Source organism: Pelodiscus sinensis, chromosome 1 (genome assembly GCF_049634645.1).
Source record: "Pelodiscus sinensis isolate JC-2024 chromosome 1, ASM4963464v1, whole genome shotgun sequence".
Taxonomy (NCBI): domain Eukaryota; kingdom Metazoa; phylum Chordata; order Testudines; family Trionychidae; genus Pelodiscus; species Pelodiscus sinensis.
In genome coordinates this window covers 141,001,676-141,021,750 of record NC_134711.1, presented here as the reverse complement: position 1 = coordinate 141,021,750, position 20,075 = coordinate 141,001,676, and the positions used below count along the sequence as shown (strand labels likewise).

The window sequence follows — 20,075 nt, the reverse complement described above, 5'->3', positions numbered from 1 at the left end:
CCCATCCTGGCTAATAGCCATTGATGGACCTATCCTCCATTAATTTATCTAGTTCTTTTTTGAAACCTGTTAAAGTCCTGGTCTTCACAACTTCCTCTGGCAAGGAGTTCCACAGCTTGACTCCGTGCTGTGTAAATAAATGTTTCCTTTGTTTTAAATCTACTACCTATTAATTTCATTTGGTGACCCGCTAGTTCTTATGGGGACAAGTAAATTACTTTTCCTTATTTACTTTCTCCATACCTGTCATGATTTTTATAGACCTGTATTGTGTCCCCCTTAGTCTCCTCTTTTCTCAGCTGAAAAGTCCCAGTTTGCATGTTCCTGGCTTGTTGGTACTGGAGTGAGCAAGTAGTAATTGTAATAAAATCACCTACCATCTGTTTCCTTTGCAAGAAGTGAATGGGATGAGGAAATGGACACAATTCTCCTTGTAGAGCCCTACATGTACATCACTATCTATAACTCAGGAGAGTTGCACAAAGTAAATTCACTTATCAATGTGAGTGTGGATGGTTCTAGGCCAACATTAGGAAGCAGAGTGATACTGACATCTACAGATCACGAGCTTTGGGTTGGTATGTTCCAGGAGGCAAATAGTCTTTTAGCAGACAGCCTTTTAGCATAAGTCTATTTTGTGCTTCTATAGTGTCCATCATTCATACATCTCCTTAGCTATGTCTACGCTGCGGCTTTTGCTGCAAGAGCCTATGCAAATGAAGCACAGATGAGCATATCACCATGCTTCGTTTGCATAATTTATTGAAGCTGTTTTTGCACAAAAACAAGCAGTGTGGATTTTTTTTGCACAAAAACCCATCCACACTGCTTGTTTTTGTGCAAAAAACGGCTTGAATAAATTATGCAAATGAAGCACGGCAATATGCTAACCCACACATAATTTGCATAGGCTTTTGCGGCAAAAGCGGCAGTGTAAACAAAGCCCTAGCATCTAACAGGTGCCTCGCAATAGCCCCGAGGAACCAGGTGATGTTAGCTCACTTCATGGGAACTCTGAGGCACACCAGGGAAACATTTCGTAGTGCCTAAGAGCCGGAATTAGGGATCGGTACCTTTTTTTCCTGAAGTGATCACTGCCACTGTCTGACTCAGTATGGCCTTTCTTATGTTCTTTTTTCTGGTGATCCCTGCCTCTAAGAACTTGCTTGCAGCCTCTGGCCTGTCTATACTTGAATGTTAATCTGGATTAAGGGAAGGTGTGAATTTAAAGCACGGAAGCCATTCTGGAATAACTCCATGGGTGGAAAAGCCCTAAGTAAGTGAGAGAGGAGAGAAGCAATTAGGTTCGTGTCTTGTCTAGATTTCAACAGCGATAGCTACTTTCTGCCTCCCTAAATTGCCCCCATGGTTTCTGTTTGGTAGAGTATTCTTTTGCACTTCCTGCTTGTTGCCCTGCTCCATTAAGCGGCTGTTGGATTTCCCCACAGGGGCGATTGCATTTCAGGGGTAGGTAGATTCTCCTCATTGAATAATTTGCATAGCAGGGCATGATTTGAGAGCCAGCCTCTCTAGTATCATTGGTCTCTAACTTTGTAGCAGGTGACATGGGATCTCTTTAGCACTTCAGGATTGTCAGCTGCATTGTTGACTAGCAAGGTTTGCACTGAAGAGCCTTGCACCTCCACTAGAATGGCACTTTTGGCCTGGATAGTTTGGTGTCTGGCTAGTTTTATTTGTAGGGGAGTTGATTCTTTTGGGTGGGAAGGGAGAGGAATGTGTTTGTACATTTCTGTCTCTGGGTTGTCGGTCCCAGGTAACCTGATTCCCGGTGGTTGTCTGACTTTTCTAGACAGAAATCTGAGGAGGAAGAGGCGCCTGAAGGAAGTGTTGAGATGAGTCTGCAAGAAGAGATTCAGCGAGTCACTAGCATCAAAGCTTCTGCTAAAATCAAGTGAGTGCAAAGCCCTGGCCTGGGGTCATTGCTGCATCTCAGGTACCCAGTCAGGGGGCCATGACTTGGAGAAAGTATTTTTACAAAGGTGGGTCATCTGCAAAGATGAGATACGGAGATTCCATAGAACTTAAGCTGGGGAAAGGTCTACAGGGTTCGAGCTAGTCCTCCATCCTCCTTCCCCTTATATCCCTGTAGTGTATTCATACGACTTCCAGCAGGACTGTTCCCTGCAAGAGAGTCCCTAGGGGGCGTGTCGTGTCTAATATTAAATTACTGGTCTGATGGGGCTTTTTCTGCTGCCCTTGTTAGACTGTTCCACTGCTGAATGCTTCTCCTATCAAGAAGTTGTTCTTGATGTTTTCCTTTTGGGGTAGTTCATCTTTTTGCTGCCCGTTATGACCCTGACGTCTCTGTGTCCATTTGAACAGGTCGTTTGACTTGATTCTCTCTCCAAAAGGAGAGCTGAAGGCCACCTTGATGCTCCAGAACAACACCATTGAGTCATACATCCTGAACCCATCTGCACAAGTCACCCAAGTTGTCAGAGCATCCAAGATCACCATTGGAGGTCACCACAGTGATGTCAGGACGCTGGCTTTTAGCTCTGATAACATTGCCATCCTTTCAGCTGCTGCTGACTCTGTTAAGATCTGGAACAGGTGTGGATTCTGCTTGTAAACTCCTCTCTGTCTGCCCAGTGTCCTTCTCCCAGACTTTGGAGCTGTTCAGGCTAGGGAGGGTTCTCTTTCCTCCTTGGGTGCTACTGTAGTCAGGTCTGGCTGGCTAGCATCCTCCATCCTGGCTGTCACTAAGATGTATCCCTCTATGCCACCTCCTGCAGCTCTTACCAGTGTGCTGAAGATACTTCTCACGCTGGCTGTCTCTGGTGGGGATATACAGGTTGTGTTCCCAGCAAGTTAAGGCCAGTCTGTGTGGAATTCTCCAGGCATAGGATGCCTGTCTTGTGGGGCATCCAGTGAGGTGCAGGCAGGGGAAGACCTAATGGGAGTGTTGCTGACATGCTGGTTTGCTCCTGTTGTGGGTTGTTTCTTTTAGAGTGCCTGCCGATTGAGCGGAGGGATCATACACGCTGTTTTTTTTTTAATGTGGAATTCTGACTAGGGATGTAAGAGTGTAGTCAATTAACGGATAAGCAAAAGCTTATAGGTTAATGCTATTGACTACATGCATGTTGTTTCCTCCCCACCCTGGTTTCCAGTAAATTTTTTAGCAGGCTGGCCAGCAGCCCCGCTCAGTCCTGGCTCATGCCAGCTCTGGGACCTACCTCTGCGGTGTCTCTGCATTTAAAGTGTATTAGGAACTGGGCGGGCAGGCAACCCAGCTCAGTTCCAGCTCATGCAGACCCCATGAGGGGAGCTAGTTTTTAAACTAGCCTGGCACCCTGCGCTGCTGCCTCTGATACAGAGGCAGCAGTGTGGAGTGGCAGGGGGCTCCTTGGGAGTGGGGCTGGAACGCACTGGCTGCTGGCCCCACCCCCGGGGACTATAGAATAGTTGACTAATTGATAAGAATTTGTGAGTTTACTTGACTATTAAATTAACCAATATTTAACGTCCCTTGTTCTAACCCACTATGGATTCGCCTTGCTCCCGTGCTGACTCCCTCAAACTCTGTTCCCTTGTGACATTGCTGCACTCTGAAACCTCATCCTGGCCTGCTCACTGAGTCTGCTGTTTTCAGTTGTTTTGTGAGGGGGAAGTAGCAGCCGCCCTGTTCTCTGATATGGGAAGCAGGTTTGGGGATCCTGTAGATTCTCTGTTTGCATCTAGCATCTTAGAGGTTCTGGGGTGGGAAGCTAACCTTTCTGTGGGCCAAATTGTGCCCTGAGGCTTGGAACGTGGGTGGCACTTCTCTTACCCCGGCCAATCCCTCATGTGCCTGCTGGGCTCAGCATGTGCCCTACCTGACTCATTGTACTCTAGCGCATGTTGGTCTTTGCTGTCTGAAGTACCTCAGTGCTGCCCTGGACTGCTCTCCTGTCCGTCTTGACAAGAGTGAGACAGGGACTGAACATGTACCCAGATGGACTCTTGCGTGCTGCTTGTACCCACAGGTCGACCCTGCAGTGTATCCGGACCATGGCATGCGAATATGCGCTTTGCTCACTCTTTGTCCCTGGAGATCGGCAGGTCATCATAGGAACTAAGGTAAGTGGTGCGCCTCCTGAAGTTCCCCCGGAGACCTAGTCCCTAGCTCGGCTAGGGAAGCTTCCGAAAAGCTTCCACCAGTGCTAGTACTGGTTCAGCTCTGCTTGTGCTAGCAACACTGGCAGCCCTGGTGATCTTACCACAGCCATGCAGCCTCTTCAGAGTATCTCTGATTGCCTTGGTGCTGCAAGTTCCTGTGGCAGCTGGTACCGTCTCTGTCCTACAGCTCTCCAGTGTAGCTTGTGTGGGTTGAAATGTTCCTGGTGGGAACAGGGCCGCTGGTGATTAGCTGTCTAGTGGCCATCTAATACTCGGAGGGCCAGAGTTGGGGTGCACAGGCCAGGACTGAGGTGTAGCAGTGGAACTGTTCCAGGCCAGGGACACTGCAGACCAGAAATGTGTCCTGTGTGCTGAGTCCATGGATGGAGCTGGTGTGTCCTTCTTCATTGCCAATAGGATTCTGCCTTGACCCCAAGCTGCTCCTCTTACACTTTACTTGTCTGAAATCTATGTTTCTCCTACCTGTTACGTCTCTCATCTTAGCTGCTCTACTCTACTGCTGGCTGCTTTGTCCCCCACTGGGATCTCTGCTCCTTTAATTCCAAACCTCTCTGCCTCTGGGATTCTGTGCTTCAAGTTCTAACACCCTGTGTGCTGCTTTAGGCCTGCAGGCTGGGTTTTGGACCTGTTCACTGCATCCCACGCCGTCTCAGCAAGTGCAGGAGACACCATAAAGTTGTTGCCTTGCTCTCTGTTCACTTGTCTCTCTAGACAGGGAAGCTGCAGCTGTATGATTTGGCCTCCGGGAGTGTGCTGGAGACCGTTGCTGCACATGATGGGGCCCTGTGGTCTATCTCTCTTTCACCAGACCAGGTAATTCAACCAGCTTTCTACACTTGGCCTATGGCCTTTCTGTTAGTGGTAGGTCAGCGCTGCTCTCAGGACCCCCTTGTCTCAGGGATGTCTGTGAGGTTGCAGATGAGGGCTCGGTAGGATTTCTAGGGGGTGGGTGGGTGGGTGAGGGAGCTAGCTGACCCCTCTTGCTCCAGAAGGTTGTCAGTATAACAGACAAGCTACTGCTACTGTCTCCATCAGGGCTACTCAACTTTGGAAGCCCCCGGGTGCCACAATGATACTCACAGCACATGCCGGGGGCCACAACTTAAGTGGGGTTGCATTTGCATCTTTCAGTGCTCACCCCGCTTGGGAGATGCCTTGCTGTTGTGGAGCGTATTCTAAGCGGAAGCCATGGTCAAAGGATCCCACCCGCGGGTTGCATGTTCAGCCCCGTGTAAACCCAAACCGCACTGCAGGCCACAAACAAACGGGCTGCATGTTGAGTAGCCCTGGTCTACATCTTAATTTTATCGTGCCAGCTCCATCATCTTAAGTTCATTCCTCCTTAAAAAATCCTCCTTCCACCAAAGCCATTGAAATGTCTGTTTTCTGCACAGTAAATCAGATTTCTGTGTTCTATCTTGAACCAATGGTCAGTGTGACCTGCTCTACTCATCATATTGTAGGAACTTAAGATCTTATGAACTTGAGTTCTTGCCTGGATCTCAAGAGCAGCTCCTCAAGTGCACGGACCTTGCTTTGGCTGTAGTATTTTTCCTGAGTGCAGAGAACGTGTCCTCTCTTGCTTTAATTTTAAACTTCTTTTTCCAGCGTGGCTTCGTAACAGGAGGTGCTGATAAATGTGTCAAGTTTTGGGATTTTGAGTTGGTGAAGGATGAGAACAGCACACAAAAGAGGTAGGAGGAAAAAACCTCTCTGGAGGCAGCGCTCCCTCTATGCACTCCTTCTCCCTGCTTGATGCTTTGGCCTTGGTTTTGTTCTTGGATACCTTGAGTAATACGTGCCACGTGTGCGGCAGACTGCGCCTAACTGCTGGCAGTTAATGGAGCTGACTGCAGGATTCCCTTGAGCTCTAGTGCCTTCCGCCTAGAGCTGGGCAGTGCTTGTTGACAAAACGGACATATTTTGTGGAAACAAACGTCTGTTCTGACAGACTTCTCCCTCGGGAATATTTCTCAGGGGCTATGTCTAGACTACAAGCCTCTTTCGAAAGAGAGCATTTGGACTGCAACCACTTCTTTTGAAAAAGCCCTGTTTGCATTCAAGAACGCCTTTTAAAGCCGTTCTTCCTCGTAAAATGAGGTTTACCACGGTTGAAAAAACTGCCGCGTTCTTTTGATTTAATTTCAAAAGAATGTGGCGGCAGTGTAGACTCGGGAAGTTTTTTTGAAAAAAGGCTCCTTTTTTTTTTTTTTTTTGGAAAAACCCCCCGTAGTCTAGACGCACCCTGGGTGATATTGAGAGAAACAGATCATGTCTGAATGATTCACTCTGCAGCCAAGTGGTTAGTGCACTGTCACCTGGGAGACCCAGGTTGTATTACCCAACTGTGGGGTTACAGAGTGAGTCACTCCGGTTCCTGCTCCAAATCATGCAGAGCAGAGACCTGCCCTTGGGTTTCCCACATCCTCATTTTTGTTCTGTGTCTGAGTGAAAGGCATTGTTTTAAAGCCCCAAACTTTAGGTGAAGCGGAATTGTTGTTTTCCAGCCAGTTCTGCTTCCGTGTTCTTTGCAGTCTTGTGGTGCTGGGGGTTTGTGGTTTTATTGAGCCCTACTCATGTTGTCTTGTGGGATTCCCAACCCTTCTCTACTTTTGAATTGCTTTGTTTCATTGCCCCTTACTCTCCATTCCCCAAACTGAGCCTCGTGCTGTTTCCTGCATTGTGTAAATCTGTTCTCTGCCATGCTGAGTTCAGTCATTCTTGGGGCAGGGGTTTCAAGCTTCCCTTTCACTCTCGAGGTGAGTGGTAGATTGGGCAGTGAAATCCATCTGCGCACAGCCCCTGGCTCACTTCAGTCCTGCATCATTCCACGTGCCCAGTCAGGTGGCCATGCATTGGATTTGTGTTTATACCATTGAGGCTCTTCGTGCAAGGACAATGGTGCTGTTTTCCTCTTGGCCATTGCTAGGCTCTCCATGAAGCAGACGCGCATCTTGCAGCTGGATGAGGACGTTCTCTGTGTGCGTTACAGCCCCAACCAGAAGCTGCTGGCTGTCTCCTTGTTGGACTGCACCGTGAAAATCTTCTACACCGATACGCTCAAGGTGGCCTCTTGCCAGGGCTGGCTGGAGGGGTTGGCTGGGGCGTTAAGAGTACAGGGCATCTGGGCCAGGGGGCTGGCTGGAAAGGTGTGACTTGGTTGCTGGCACAGAGCTGCTGGTTCATCTGGGGCTGTCCCTGTCATTAATGGGAAGGTGCCTGAAGCAGAATGTAAGACTGGGGAGAGTTGGAGGGAGCAAGTATTAAATAGCTGGCCAGTAATAACAGATGGGGAAGCCTGCTGACATCTGGGTCCAGTTCCTGTTTACTGCCCAGAATCCTGCTCAGCACTGGCCAGAATTCAATGGGCTATCTGTGTTTAAACTGGAAAGAAAAATCCAGCCTTCTCCTGGCTACGAGCACCCTGCTACGCCATGAGGGGGGGGCCAGGCCAGTGGTGGTGGGTGGGTGCCCTTCCCTCTGTGTGAAGAGATGTAGGGGTGGGGCTAGAGCACTCTGACAGCTCTCCTTCACTCCGCACACATGGGATCCCACGGCTCTGGCAGAAGCCAATGCCAGAGGGAATTCCACCTGCATATGAGAGCACACGCCCGCCCTGTGAGCAGTGCGTGGCAGTCACATGGGCTGTGGGCGAGGCAGGGAAACAAACCAGCATAAGATGGCTTGGGGCTACACGTAAGGTGGTGATACAGGCACAAAGGAAGCCAAGTGACAGGCTTTCTCCTTTCTCATCTATCAGTGATCTTGGATATTGTTCCTGATGGTTTCAGTGGCCTGCTGTTTTTCCTGAAATCTTAGGCCAGCTGCTAACCTTCACTGAGAAGGAGTTTGGAAGCACGGATACCCGAATATAGGGGATTTGGGGCTTTCAAAGTGCTGGGTCCAGCATTTCTAACTACATCCATTTCATCCTCTTTTCCAGTTTTTCCTGTCCCTGTATGGACACAAGCTGCCAGTGCTCTGTATGGACATCTCCTATGTGAGTGATGTGGGGGCTGTTCACAGAAGATTTTGAATGTTGTTGATGTTGGTGGCCTTAGAAGCTGACTGCAGCCTTGCTTGGGAATATAGCTAGGCAGGGCCCTCTAGAATGGGGATTCTCAGAGAAAGCGCTCAAATTACCAGACCAAAATTAACCCTCACTAGTTCCACAGTCCTTTGCTTCCTGCAAAGGATTGTGGGTTTAAGTCATGAGAAGAAGCCAGGAGTGAATTTTGGATGGGGAAGGTTTTTCTGTAGTGTTTGTTCCAGCGTTTCCCAGCCCCACACTGCCTGCTTTGGGGTGCAATACAGCTGCCCGTCCTGTGCATGCAGACTTGTTTCTTGGGGCCCTGCTCATTAGTCCATGTACTGTTCAGTCCTTGCAGCCAGCTGGGAGGTCACTAATCCTGTCCAGGTCAGCCAGCCTGTCAGTCATGCCCTTTCTCTCTGTCTTGCTTGGTGTAGGACGGGGCTCTAATTGCAACTGGCTCTGCTGACAGGAATGTGAAGATCTGGGGCTTGGACTTTGGTGACTGTCACCGGTCCCTCTTTGCCCACGATGACAGGTAGGTCCTGGTGTGGGGGGCTGCAGACTCCTCCCCCGTGGAAGGAGTGGGATTCACTGATCTTTGCCCTGCCAGTGCAATTTCTCCAGTGCTCCTGAGGGGTGGATGTGGAGCCCTGGTCTCCTGTTTGGGGCACTGCATGAGCACCAGTGTGGATAGGTGCGCCTTCCTGGGCAGTGGTTCTGAAGCACTGGTATGTGGCAGAAATAGAGGTGTCCCTGCCTCCCCCTGCTTCCTTAGTGCCAAGCACTGGTGCTGCTCCGCTCATTGGTGCTCATGCCCTGCTGTGGAGCTTGGCAGTTCTGCTAGAGCAGGCTGAGCTCTGCTGGGGTAGAGCATGCCGCAGAGTGGAAGGCTGCAGCAGCTGGTACAGTTGATGTGGTCTGATAAATCTCTTCTCCCAACCTTCTGGAGGCCCTGCAAGGCCTTGGGGCAGGCGGAGATGAGGTGCTGTAGAAAGCGTGTTGGCTTCAGATTTTTCACTGTCTCCTTTCCTGCCTCTTGGATGGGGCTCCCTTTCTCTCACTCTCCAGCGTGATGACCCTTCAGTTTGTGCCCAAGTCCCATCTCTTCTTCACGGCGGGGAAGGACCACAAGATTAAGCAGTGGGATGCGGATAAGTTTGAGCACATCCAGACCCTGGAGGTAAAGGGTTTCAAACAGTGATGCGAGCCTGGGCAGCTCTTTCCCCTCGTGGTGGGGACCATTGGTGTTTGTCATGTCTCACCTCTTTTCTCTGACCTGTAGGGACACCACCAGGAGGTGTGGTGCTTGGCGCTTAGTCCGAATGGAGATTACGTCGTGTCATCATCTCATGATAAATCTTTACGCCTCTGGGAAAGGACGAGGGAGCCACTCATCTTGGAAGAGGAGAGGGAGATGGTAAGCGCATTAGCCATTGGTTGTGGTTGTCTGCAAGGAACAGCTCCATCCTGAGTTTCTCCTCAATCACTGCATGCCCCTTCTTAATCTGCAGAAGATCTTACCAGCTCCTAAGAGATCTCAGCTGTTTACCTGTGTCTGGTACTAAGATGCCCAGAGGTGATGGGAACATTATGAAGAAAGGGACAGTTGTCTCCTGCATTATCTTCAGGTGGCTCAGGATTGCATTGGCCGTCTTTTCTTTTCTCTTTTCCTGCTGTGTTGCATTGTAAGCTCCCGGCTAACTTGCTCTCTTCTGTGCTGCTCCCCAGCATTCAGAGGGAAAGGATGTTTTGTTTCCCCCAGGAGTGCTGGCTCTATCGTCTCCTTTTGTTTTTCCCTTCAGGACTAAGCTCTGCAGGCCTCTCAAACTTTGTTCTGCGCGGTGTTTGGGGCACTTGCCCTCGGTGGCAGCAATGGGGAGTTGGTTAATTAGATGTAGTGTGCGCTGCTTGCTCTGTCCCTTAGCGTAAGAGGCCCATGTGACCGCCTCTCTACCTGAGCCTGCCATGGTCATCACCACAACAGAGTCTGAGAGGGACAAGGGCAGCACCTTCTCAATGGCAGGCCCATGTCTTGGAGAGCTGAGCGAGCCCAGCCCTGCCTCCTGTGCTGCAGGGCTCTCATCTGCATCAAAGCATCCCCCGAGGAGCTGATGCAGGAGAGGATGCCTTCTGGCATGTGCACAGGAGGAAACCTTAGAGTCAGTGAGGTCTGGCCTGGCTCTGTGTGGATCTGGCTGTGCCCCATGGACAGCATCTTGATACCACAGAAATTAGAAATGCTGGTGGCTGTGGGATGATAGCTATACCTGCAGAGGGAGGTAGATGCCCTTTTCTTAGGGCAGCTTACAATGCATCTGCGCCATGCACTCAGAGCAAGGAGTTGGACCTTCTGTGAGGAAGCCACAGCTCCGGCCACCAAAGAATGAATTAAACTGTGCTAGCGCTGTGCTAGTGTGGGAGGTGCCTGTCAGTGCTCTGCTGGGGCTGTGCCTTCCTGCAGGATGGGCTGGTGTCAGCACGCTCCCAGCTTGTTCGTGCTGTGCTGTCTCAGGAGAGAGCAGCTGTATCTGGATTGTCAGCGTGGTTTGACTGACACTAGCGGTCTCTTTGGGCAGCCCCAGTGTGCACAGCCTAGCAGAGGGGGGTGCTGCTAGTCAGCCCTGCAGTGAGAGCACTGCTGGAACAGTGCAAGTCAAACCCACCCTCCTGAGCTCAGGCTGGGCCTGGGGAGGAAAGGAGCCTGGGAACCTGCCAGGAGTTCCAGTTTCGAAATGGGGCCGCGTGGTTTGCGTGAGGTGGCAGCTTTCCAGGAAGGAAGCTCTTTGTTCTTGCTGTATGACCCACCCACGTTAACGTATCCCGTTTGTTTTCCCGCAGCAACGGGATGTGGAGTACGAGGAGAGTGTGGCTAAGGAAGAGCAGCCTGTGGTGAGTAGAGCTGCCTGAGCAGCAGCATGACATGCTCCGAAGCTGGTCTGCTCTGTGCTTCCGTGAGACTCGTAAGGAGCGCTGGGGGGGTGGGGGGAGAGGGTCCGGTTCACTGGTGCAGGCCCAGCGTGGTGCTCTGGGGAGCTGGGCACTGGCAGTGCTGGCTCGCAGGAGGTGGAAAGCAGAGGCATTCGGAGTCCTGGCCATTTGTGCGAGAGCGAGGATGCTGGCTTTCTCCCAAGATGGTAACTGCAGTCTGCGACTCCCAAGCACTGCCTTTTCCCCAGCCCCGGCTCCCATCTGTAGCCGAGGGCTGGCTCTCCCGTGCCCTTTGTTCCATGAGATGGACGGCAGGCAGCGTGTCTAGTACTTCAGGCAGGAGGCTTGAGCTCTTTTGTGGACTTTGTCACAGCCTTGTGTGACTTTGGTTAACTCTTTGCCTGTTTCCCTGCCCTGAAAGTCACCTGCTTCATGGGGGTGTTAAGACTAGAACAGGGCCGTGGGCTTCTGGGCTGAAGGCAGTTTATTTGTGTCGCAGTCCATTACCTGTGTATAGCACTGATATAGGGGACGCGATGGGAAGCCAAGAACACGAGACACAGAGGAAAGCTTTAATATGCAGCACGGCTCAGGTTTGAGCTGACTGTTAGCTGCCTAGCAGGAAGGGCTGTAGCTTCAGGATTGCTTGTGTCTTGTAGGTGGCTGGCGAGACCCAAGGAGAGACCGGATTAGCAGGCAAGAAAACCATCGAAACTGTCAAAGCGGTAAGTTAGTACGAGCGTGGCTGGTTTGAGGCGTCACTGGGAGGGCGGCAGATTCCCTGGAAGGGCCTGTGCTCTGATGAGTAGAAATCTGAGCTGCAGAGGCACAGCAGTAGGTTTTCCCAAGTCAGGCAGAGCAGTGTCACTGCCTCAACCAAGAGGGGTTTGTCCTGAAAAATGCCAGGTTGGTGTCTTCCAGGGAAGTCCTGAGACAATCTCCCCTCTCGGGTATGCTCCACTCAGCATGCAGGCCCCAGGTTTGAATAGATCCGTTTCCTTTTTGGGATCACCACATTCAAAGCTTTGCATACTGTTTTGTTCAGAGCAGTTGGCCCTGCAGGCAGGCCTCTGGGCCAGTGGGGTCCTCCAGAAAGTGATCATGGGAAGTGCCAAAAAGGGTAGATTTTGCTGTGCATGTTGGTCCATTTAGTCAGGGCTCCTGCTCCTGGCAGTCCCTGATATGTCAGAAGAAGATGGCTTATAATGCTCCTTGGCAACTGTACAGTGTTGTGAGAGGGGTTGGGTTTTGTGGATCCCCTGCCCACTGCAGCAGACAGGCTGGCTACCCTCAGCAAGTAAAACCACGTGGTGAGAATGGACCAGCCTGTTTTCCTTGATGAGTGTGTGGTTTGAGGAGAGCGGTTCCCTTCTGGCATGCTGGAATTGCCTGTACGTGGCAGAGAAGCACCTTGAGCAAAACACAGCATCTCAGTGAGCTGGGAAATCCTGACTCTTCATTGACTGGCTAGTGCGGGTGCTGTGGTTTGTGCGTACTAACTAGTCCGTGTTTGGAATCTCATGACATGGTCTTAAAGCTGGCAAATGAAAGCTGGATTCATCCCCATAACACCGGCTGCCCTCCATCAGGACATGAGCTCTGCTTTGTCTGCGGCTTTCAGACTGTTTCCTTCAGTGCCTGATGCGACTGCTGCTTTTGTGCTCTGCAGGCTGAGCGGATCATGGAAGCTGTCGAGCTGTACAGAGAAGAAACTGCAAAATTAAAGGAGCACCAGGCCATATGTAAAGCTGCTGGGAAAGAGGTGAGGAGACCTGGCCTGGACGTGGTGAAGCGTGAAAAGCGCTGCCTCATTCCCTGGCGCATAGTGAGCAGTGTGTTTTCTGTTTGGGTTTTTCAGCACACTGGGCCTTCTGCCTCTATCTGGGGGAGAGCGCTTCCCTTCCTTACGGAAATCTCTGCCAGGAGGTTTCTCTTATCATCGAGCCGAGCTGTCCATTCTTACTTTCATCCAGTTATTGCTAGTTACATGGGAGGCAGCTGGCTGCCTGGGTGGGAGAGAACGGAGATGTGTAGATCTAAGTGTGCTGACAATTACGCTGCTCTGGCTACTGAAACTGCCTCTCTGTGTGGGGGAAGCCAGGAGTGTTCCATGTGAAGGTCTGGGGTGCATGGCTCTTATTGGAGGCTGGGTGCAGATGTACCTGCCTTATTCTGACCTCTTCTCCTTCTCCAGGTTCCCCTTCCAGTCAATCCCATCCTACGGGCCTATGGAAACATTTCAGTAAGTGAGCTGGCCAGTTCATGGGCTGTGAATGGTCTGCTCTTGGAGGTCTGGGTCGTGGGGTGTCCATTCACTCATTAGTTCAAGCAGCAAAAACATGTTGCACTCAGAAGGCTTGAGTCTGGGCCCAGACATTTGGCTCTGAGCACTTGCCAGGGCAGATCAAGCCCAGAAACGCTCTATGGGTTTGGCAGGGGCTGTATCTGCTCTCTGCTGAAGACCTGTCTGCTGCGTTGCTGTGGTCCTGACAGCAGTAGCTGGAAGCCAGTTTTCCTTTGGGAGCCCGTGGAAGTTCCAATTCCTACAGCAGCATTTCTGCTCTTGGAGGGTGGGGTGGCCCTGAGTGAAAGGCAGAGCTCTGCCTTGGACAGTCTCATTTTGGAAGGATCGTTACTCAAATTCTGGCTTTTGTTTAGGCTTCAGGATTTTTTGATTGAAATTCTACAGATGTAAAATGTTCTGGGATTTGATGTGCTGATGTAACCCAGTGGGTTATAGCAGCTTAGAACAATTTTCACTTCTAGATGCTAGAAAGTAAGTGTGTGTGTAATATTACACAGAAATGAAACATTCTGAGTTTACGTACGTTTGTAGGCCAGTAAATGCCCCTAGTTTGTTCTTTCTGTAGCAAACAAGTCTATCATGTCTATACATACACACTAATTAGGCGCCCTTTAGAAATCCTTGTCATCCTCCATTCTCTCCGTACAGTGAATGGTGTTTGACTCTCTCAGATTGAGCTGCCTTTTTATTCCTGCCACTTCCCAGTAGGAAGCTTATTCTGCAGCACAATTTGTGACCTAGGAAGTGCTGTTCAGCAGGTGAATGAGAGGAGCTGGGACTGGTAACACTTCAGGTCACTAGTTTTTTTAGAGTATTTTATATAATTTATCAGCGTACGGGTAAATAACATTTATCCATATGGCACCAAGCTCATTCCACTCAATTACAGAATTTGTATAAAATAAACACTTTATGTTCAACCTGCTAAATTATCTCTCACATCTCACAGTACCAGAGTTTTCTGAAAGCACTTTCTTTCACTCACCTCCTGTTCCAAACTGCGAGTGGATGGGAGAAGCAGTGGCTTTCTGTTTCTCTGTTCATTTTGATTGTATTTAGCAACTCTTGCAATGACATTCCCATGTTTTTGTAACTGTGCTTTGAGATCTATTTTCTCTAGTATCGTTGGTTTTCAAAGCTGCAACGGTACATAAGCTCTCATCAGTGGTATGCAAGGAAAGTCCTATAATAGCGGACATGTAGTGTGATTAGCTTGCCAACTCTTAGGTATTGTATGACTGTCTCAGAAGGGGGTACGTGGTAGACTACATAATTTGGAAAGGGGCACACAGCCTAAAATGCTTGAAAGCCACTGTTCTAGTGCTCTCTTTGGGACACTTCCTGATGTGCCAAACTGATACGGTTTCCTTTTGTTTCAGCCCTCAGCGTATGTGCTAGAAGTTTTCAAGAAAGTCAAGTCAAGGTGAGTCCCAAGAGGCTTCTTGCTAAGCAATGAAGCTGGCTGCTGAGGCTATGGCTGGTTAGAATCTCGGGTGGGCCACTACTATTGGGGATGGGAAATAGAAGAATGACTGGTGAGACTGTCACTGGTAGCCCTGAAGTCATTGAATGCATGTTATGGGTAATTCTGATACCAGAACCATCTCTTTAGGGCTGCAGAGCGTTTGCAAGCGGGGAATAAAAACCATTCTCTCCATGGTGAGAACTGGCCAATCCTTGTCCCTGCCGTAGGCCAGGGGTTCTCTTACTCCGTGGAATGGAAGGGAGCTAATGGAATGTTCCAAATCGGCTGAGCTGTCTAGCATCTTTCTTATGGTGAAGGATTGTCAGTCTCCCGCCCAAATGGTGTCTGCCTGCTCCCTGCCCTGGGAGACTGCTCCATCCAAATGGTCCTGGCTCTCTTCACTTTTCCCAGTCTCCTTCCTCAGCAAGGGGAGCTGCCAGGTTGTGCGGCGCCGGGGGCGGAACAGCTGTGCACGGCATGTCATGTCCTGGCTGGGGACCCTGCCGGGGGCTGATTAACAACCTTCTAAACATAACAGCGGCCTCTGCTCATCATAGGTTTGGGGCCAGACCCTTTCCTTGTGGAGGGATTTCCCTCCGTTCTGTAGCAGGGCAGAGGCTGTTGGTGCAGTGTGGTCTGTCCGTGGCTGCTGTCAATCATCCCCGTCTCTGTACTCTCTCCTCAGTGAGTTGGAGGAGTCTCTGCTGGTGCTGCCCTTCTCGTATGTGCCTGACCTGCTTGTGCTCTTTAATGAGCACATCCAGCTGGGCTCGGAGGTGGAGCTCCTTTGCCGCGCTCTCCTCTTCCTGCTCAGGTGAGTTGGGAGGGTTGCTTCAGCCTCTCCTGCCTCACTGTCTGGAATTCAAGAGTTACCAGTGTTGGCAGCCTGGCTGAGGGCCCGTATGAAACGGAGGGAGGCAGGGGGATCTTGATGCAGTTCCCAGTGGATGAGCCCTTGTAGCAAGCAGTGCTAGAAGACAGGCTCTGCAGAGAGGCCCTCGGCTGCGTGCTCTTGAAGTGCCCTCGTGGCTCCTGGTTGGAGGGATGACAGCAGAGCAGTGTGTAGGCAGCCTGCCCCTGCTCCATACCTCATCTGTAACCAGTGAGGATCCTTTGATCTGGGCTAGGAGCCAGCACTTCCCCCAGCTCGGCTTAGCTGAATGTCCGTCCCTTCTCCTTGAGTGGCTGGGGCTGCATTGCTTTGCCTGGGCTCCTCCTGCTGGGAACGGACAAGTGGGGCAAGGGGAGGTGACACCATGAGGCGCTGCAGGACAAAGTACGTCTGTCTTAGGCCTGTGGAGAATGTGCTTGAGCTTTCTCTTCTGCTCCTTGCCGGCAGTTGGTCTTGTGTCCTCTGTAGTTTGCAGAAAGAGCCCATTATTGACTGTGAGGCAGACAAGGCGATACATGGTTCCCAGTGTGGGTGAAGGAGCTGTTGGCAGGACGTGCTGGCTCACGACAGGGAGCACGGGTTGGGCTGCACTGCCCAAACGGGGCTGCCAGCTGTTGTGTGTGGGTTTGAGGTTGCATTGCTCTGAGGTGCTGATGAAGCTGGGAATGAGAAGGACACAACTCACATCCCGCTCACCCAGAGCAGTCACCTAGGCCTTGAGCTGTGCTGTAAAAAGAAACTATGAACTAGCCCAGTTTCTTTTCCAGGCCAACTCTAGTGTAGCATTTCTCATGTGTTTGCGCTCTGCTCTGTCGCTTGTGCCCAACACAATGGGATCTGCACCGTGCAAAACACAGCTAAGGAAAGCCCCTAATTTATAGTGGCCTGTCCAAGTCCCTGGGCCTGTCGGAATGGCACTCTGCAAGGGACGCTGCATCTAATGGTCGCTCTGCCTGGCTTGTTCTCCAGGATACACTTTGGGCGCATCACAAGCAATCAGCTGCTCGTGACAGTGATAGAGAATCTGAAGAAAACCACCATCTCCAAAGTCAGCGAGGTCAGGGTGAGTATCTGCCGTGACTGGTGGAGCGAAAGTGCTGTTAGAGAATGCATCGTCCTTGCTGCAAAGAGAATGCAAGTCCAGTGCCCTCATCTGGCTCTTCCCAGCCTCCCAACAGCCCGGCCCTTTGTCGTGTTTGTGTAACACACACTGGCTCCATCTCCTGTTGGCTGCGTGGTTTCTTCAGACTTTTGCTCTCCAGTAGGAAGCATTTTGTACACAGGATGCTCAAAGAAGCCCTCTTATGAAAGGGAAACCAGCTTCACCTTTGCCATGGGCTGATGTAATTCACAAGTAGCCTGGGGTTAGGGGGAGGGGAAAATGTCCCAGCTGTTGAGTCAGCTAAATGCCAGCAGCCTCATTTTTCAGAAAATGGAGTGAACTGTAGCTCCCGTCTGGACAGAGACTCTAGTTCCCAGAATGCAGTGCTCCCTGTGCTCATCTGTGTGGATGAAGCTGTCTGCAGGCTGTACTGCACAAAACCTTGGGGCTGCATCTTGCCCCGAGCTGATGAAGGGGATAGTGCCTATTTGGAGCAGCCGGGCTGCTGACCCCTGGCTGCTAGTCAGGCAGAGGAATATCCAGAAATACATCAACTGTCTGTCTTTGCAGAATGTGCTGGGCTTTAACATGGCTGGGCTGCAGTTCCTGAAGAGAGAGATAGAGGCCAAGGATGAGGTGACTTTCTTTGCTGATGCCACTGACCGTTTTGAGGAGAAGAGGAGGAAGAGGAAGAAAAGAGAGAAGCTGGTGCTCACGATGGTTTAGCTTTTGCTGGCCATAATGCAGGCAGGGCGCAGGGTTCCTGCAGCCTCCACATGTGCAGGGAGCCTCTCGGAGAGCTCGTAGGCCCTGAGAGTCTGTTCGTGGGCTAGTAGTTACAGAGGTGGACTCCAGAGCAGGTCTGCTCACTCTTACGTACACAGAGGGTGTGTTAATCCTTCCAGGGCACATTACAAACTGGCGTGGAGTGAGTCCTGTTCCTTGGCATAGCCTGAACTTCCTGTGCTCTGCTGTGTACATTTACATTTGAGTCTGAGACCAGCCTCAAAGCTGCAGCCCTGTCCCTTAGACCAGCAGCCATGACGAATGGCTTGATTCCTCCTTCTACAGAGAGGTGACTTGCTCTCAGTGTTTTAACTGAGTGTAAATTTCAGACTGCTCCTAGACCCATGCTGTGCTCTCTCAACAGGGAGTGGCTTATGGGGACACAGACTGTGTGGTCAGACTGCATTCCCATGGGCTTGCAAGCAAAGAAATTTCTCCAAGCAGTGCTGGTAACTGGCAGGCAACTACCTGCCCCTCTTGGGGTGATACAAACCCTGCCCCTTTGAAGTGTTACAGACAAATATTAATGACTTACTATCAGAGCATCTCTGTCAGCCAAAGTGTTTTCTGCCCTTATAACTTCCTTGGTTCCAGCTATCAACTCGGGTAGGCCTCTTTTTGGAGGACAGGATTGGAGTAGAGGCCTTGCAAAGTGGTCAGGTTCAGCGTGTGGAGAGCACACTGTGTCCCAGATAATCCCGGCCACATTAGTTTGTTATTCATTCAGAATTTACATTGCTCAGAATTGATAGCATTTTAGACTAACCCAGCTATCCCTCCTCTGATTTTTGTATTTGTTATTTCCTGGATAAATCGTTGCTGAAATAAACTGAAGTGATGAATTTGTGGCTACTGCTGTCAGGATGGCTGGAGTATGAGGTATCCTTTCCATGTGCCAGCAGGGGGCCCCAGTGACACTGAGCTGTACAGCAGTGTGGGTACTCTGGTGAAAAAAGCTATGCTGCTTTCAGGCTTGTAGAACTAACACTGCACTGGGGCCCAGAGCTGGCTCCCTTCGGACTTAACTGGATTATTAAGGAGTTCCAATTGCGAAGCCCCATATTAGGGTTGCTGTCTCTACATGATGTTCGGTTACACCTGACCCACGCTACTGAAGGCAACAAGGTTACTCCAGTGCATGTGAGAGCAGCATTTGGCTTGCAGAACTTACTACTGGTAGGTTCTCTCTGACAGGCATAGCCAGCGTGAATGTTAGATCCCAGGCTGAATTTGCAGAGCCGTTAAAAAACACAAGAGAAGTTAACCAAACAACAAAACAAAGAAAATAACCCTGTCACAACTAAATATATATTTTCCCCCTACTACTCACCATCCACTTCAAGGTCTACCATTTCCATGCCCAGTATTCCTTGGAGGCGTGGTAGTCCTGCCTGGATTCAAAACTTCCTGCTTCTCCAGCTCCTGGACTAACTCTCACAGAAGAGAAATGGCAGGCAGGTATACCCTTAATTCAAATTTCAGCACTGTAACCCCCATTGGTGGTTCTAGCTCCCTGCCAGCACCCCCCAGCTACCTAAGTTTAACCCTTTATTCACCATGTGCTGGCCAGCACTCCTCTTATCCATCACAGGATGGTTGTGGGCATTTAGTCTGATCTTTATAATACAGGTCAAAGGACTTCCTCATCAGAATTTCTTGTGAACTAGAGCATATCTTTAAAAAAACAAAAACAAGCTTGGTTTAAAAATTGACAGCAATGAGGACTCTGCCATGGGTTAAATTGTTCCAATGGTTAATTACTCTAATTGTTAAAAATGTATGCCTTATTTCTAGTCTGAATTTGTCTATCTTCAACTTAGTCATTGGATCACATATATTTGTGAGAGAGTAGTCTGTTGTATCTTGATTTTAGTCAAGCTTTTGATTGTGTCTAAGACATGTCCTCATAAACAAACGGGGAAAATATAGCCTAGATCAGTGTTTCTCAACCTTTTTTTTTTAAAAGTACCTCTTTAAAAAAAATCTAAGTACCCCCAGTACCTACAGTTTTCAGACACACACAATTTTTTTTCTACCATTGCAACACATTTGTTTCAACAACTTAATTGTAGCTGGGCAGGTGATGAAATTTTTGGGTATAAAGTACAAAAATAAAGTGCTGTAAAACTTAAAACAAAAATTCAGTTTTCTCCAAATTTCAGTTGTGTTGACATACCCCCCGACTTCTCTTGAGTACCCCTAAGGGTACTGGTACCACTGGTTGAGAAACACTGGCCTAGATGAACCTACTTATAAGATGAGTGCAGAACTCGTTGGAAAAGTACACTCCTAGAATACTTACGGTGATTCACAACAATCAAGCTGGATTGGCATATTACATAAGAACATAACATAAGAACGGCCGTACTGGGTCAGACCAAAGGTCCATCTAGCCCAGTATCCTGTCTGCCGACAGCACCA

General features: G+C 50.0%; 1 protein-coding gene across 3 annotated transcripts in view; it reads left to right on the top strand.

Moving 5' to 3' along the window:
- WDR3 (WD repeat domain 3) overlaps positions 1-18,515 on the top strand; it is a 29,226-nt gene extending 10,711 nt beyond the window's left edge. For all 3 annotated transcript variants that reach the window (XM_075904882.1, XM_075904889.1, XM_075904879.1), the window contains exons 10-27: positions 1,811-1,912; positions 2,344-2,574; positions 3,990-4,083; positions 4,855-4,956; positions 5,752-5,837; positions 7,073-7,208; positions 8,087-8,143; positions 8,611-8,711; positions 9,245-9,356; positions 9,459-9,593; positions 11,015-11,065; positions 11,764-11,829; positions 12,774-12,866; positions 13,299-13,346; positions 14,789-14,832; positions 15,560-15,688; positions 16,736-16,829; positions 17,439-18,515. In XM_075904882.1, coding sequence (XP_075760997.1) covers positions 1,811-1,912; positions 2,344-2,574; positions 3,990-4,083; positions 4,855-4,956; positions 5,752-5,837; positions 7,073-7,208; positions 8,087-8,143; positions 8,611-8,711; positions 9,245-9,356; positions 9,459-9,593; positions 11,015-11,065; positions 11,764-11,829; positions 12,774-12,866; positions 13,299-13,346; positions 14,789-14,832; positions 15,560-15,688; positions 16,736-16,829; positions 17,439-17,594 — 1,837 coding nt within the window. In that variant the 3' untranslated portion in view covers positions 17,595-18,515. The remainder of the gene's footprint in view (positions 1-1,810; positions 1,913-2,343; positions 2,575-3,989; positions 4,084-4,854; positions 4,957-5,751; positions 5,838-7,072; positions 7,209-8,086; positions 8,144-8,610; positions 8,712-9,244; positions 9,357-9,458; positions 9,594-11,014; positions 11,066-11,763; positions 11,830-12,773; positions 12,867-13,298; positions 13,347-14,788; positions 14,833-15,559; positions 15,689-16,735; positions 16,830-17,438) is intronic.
- The last annotated feature ends 1,560 nt before the right edge of the window (positions 18,516-20,075 follow it).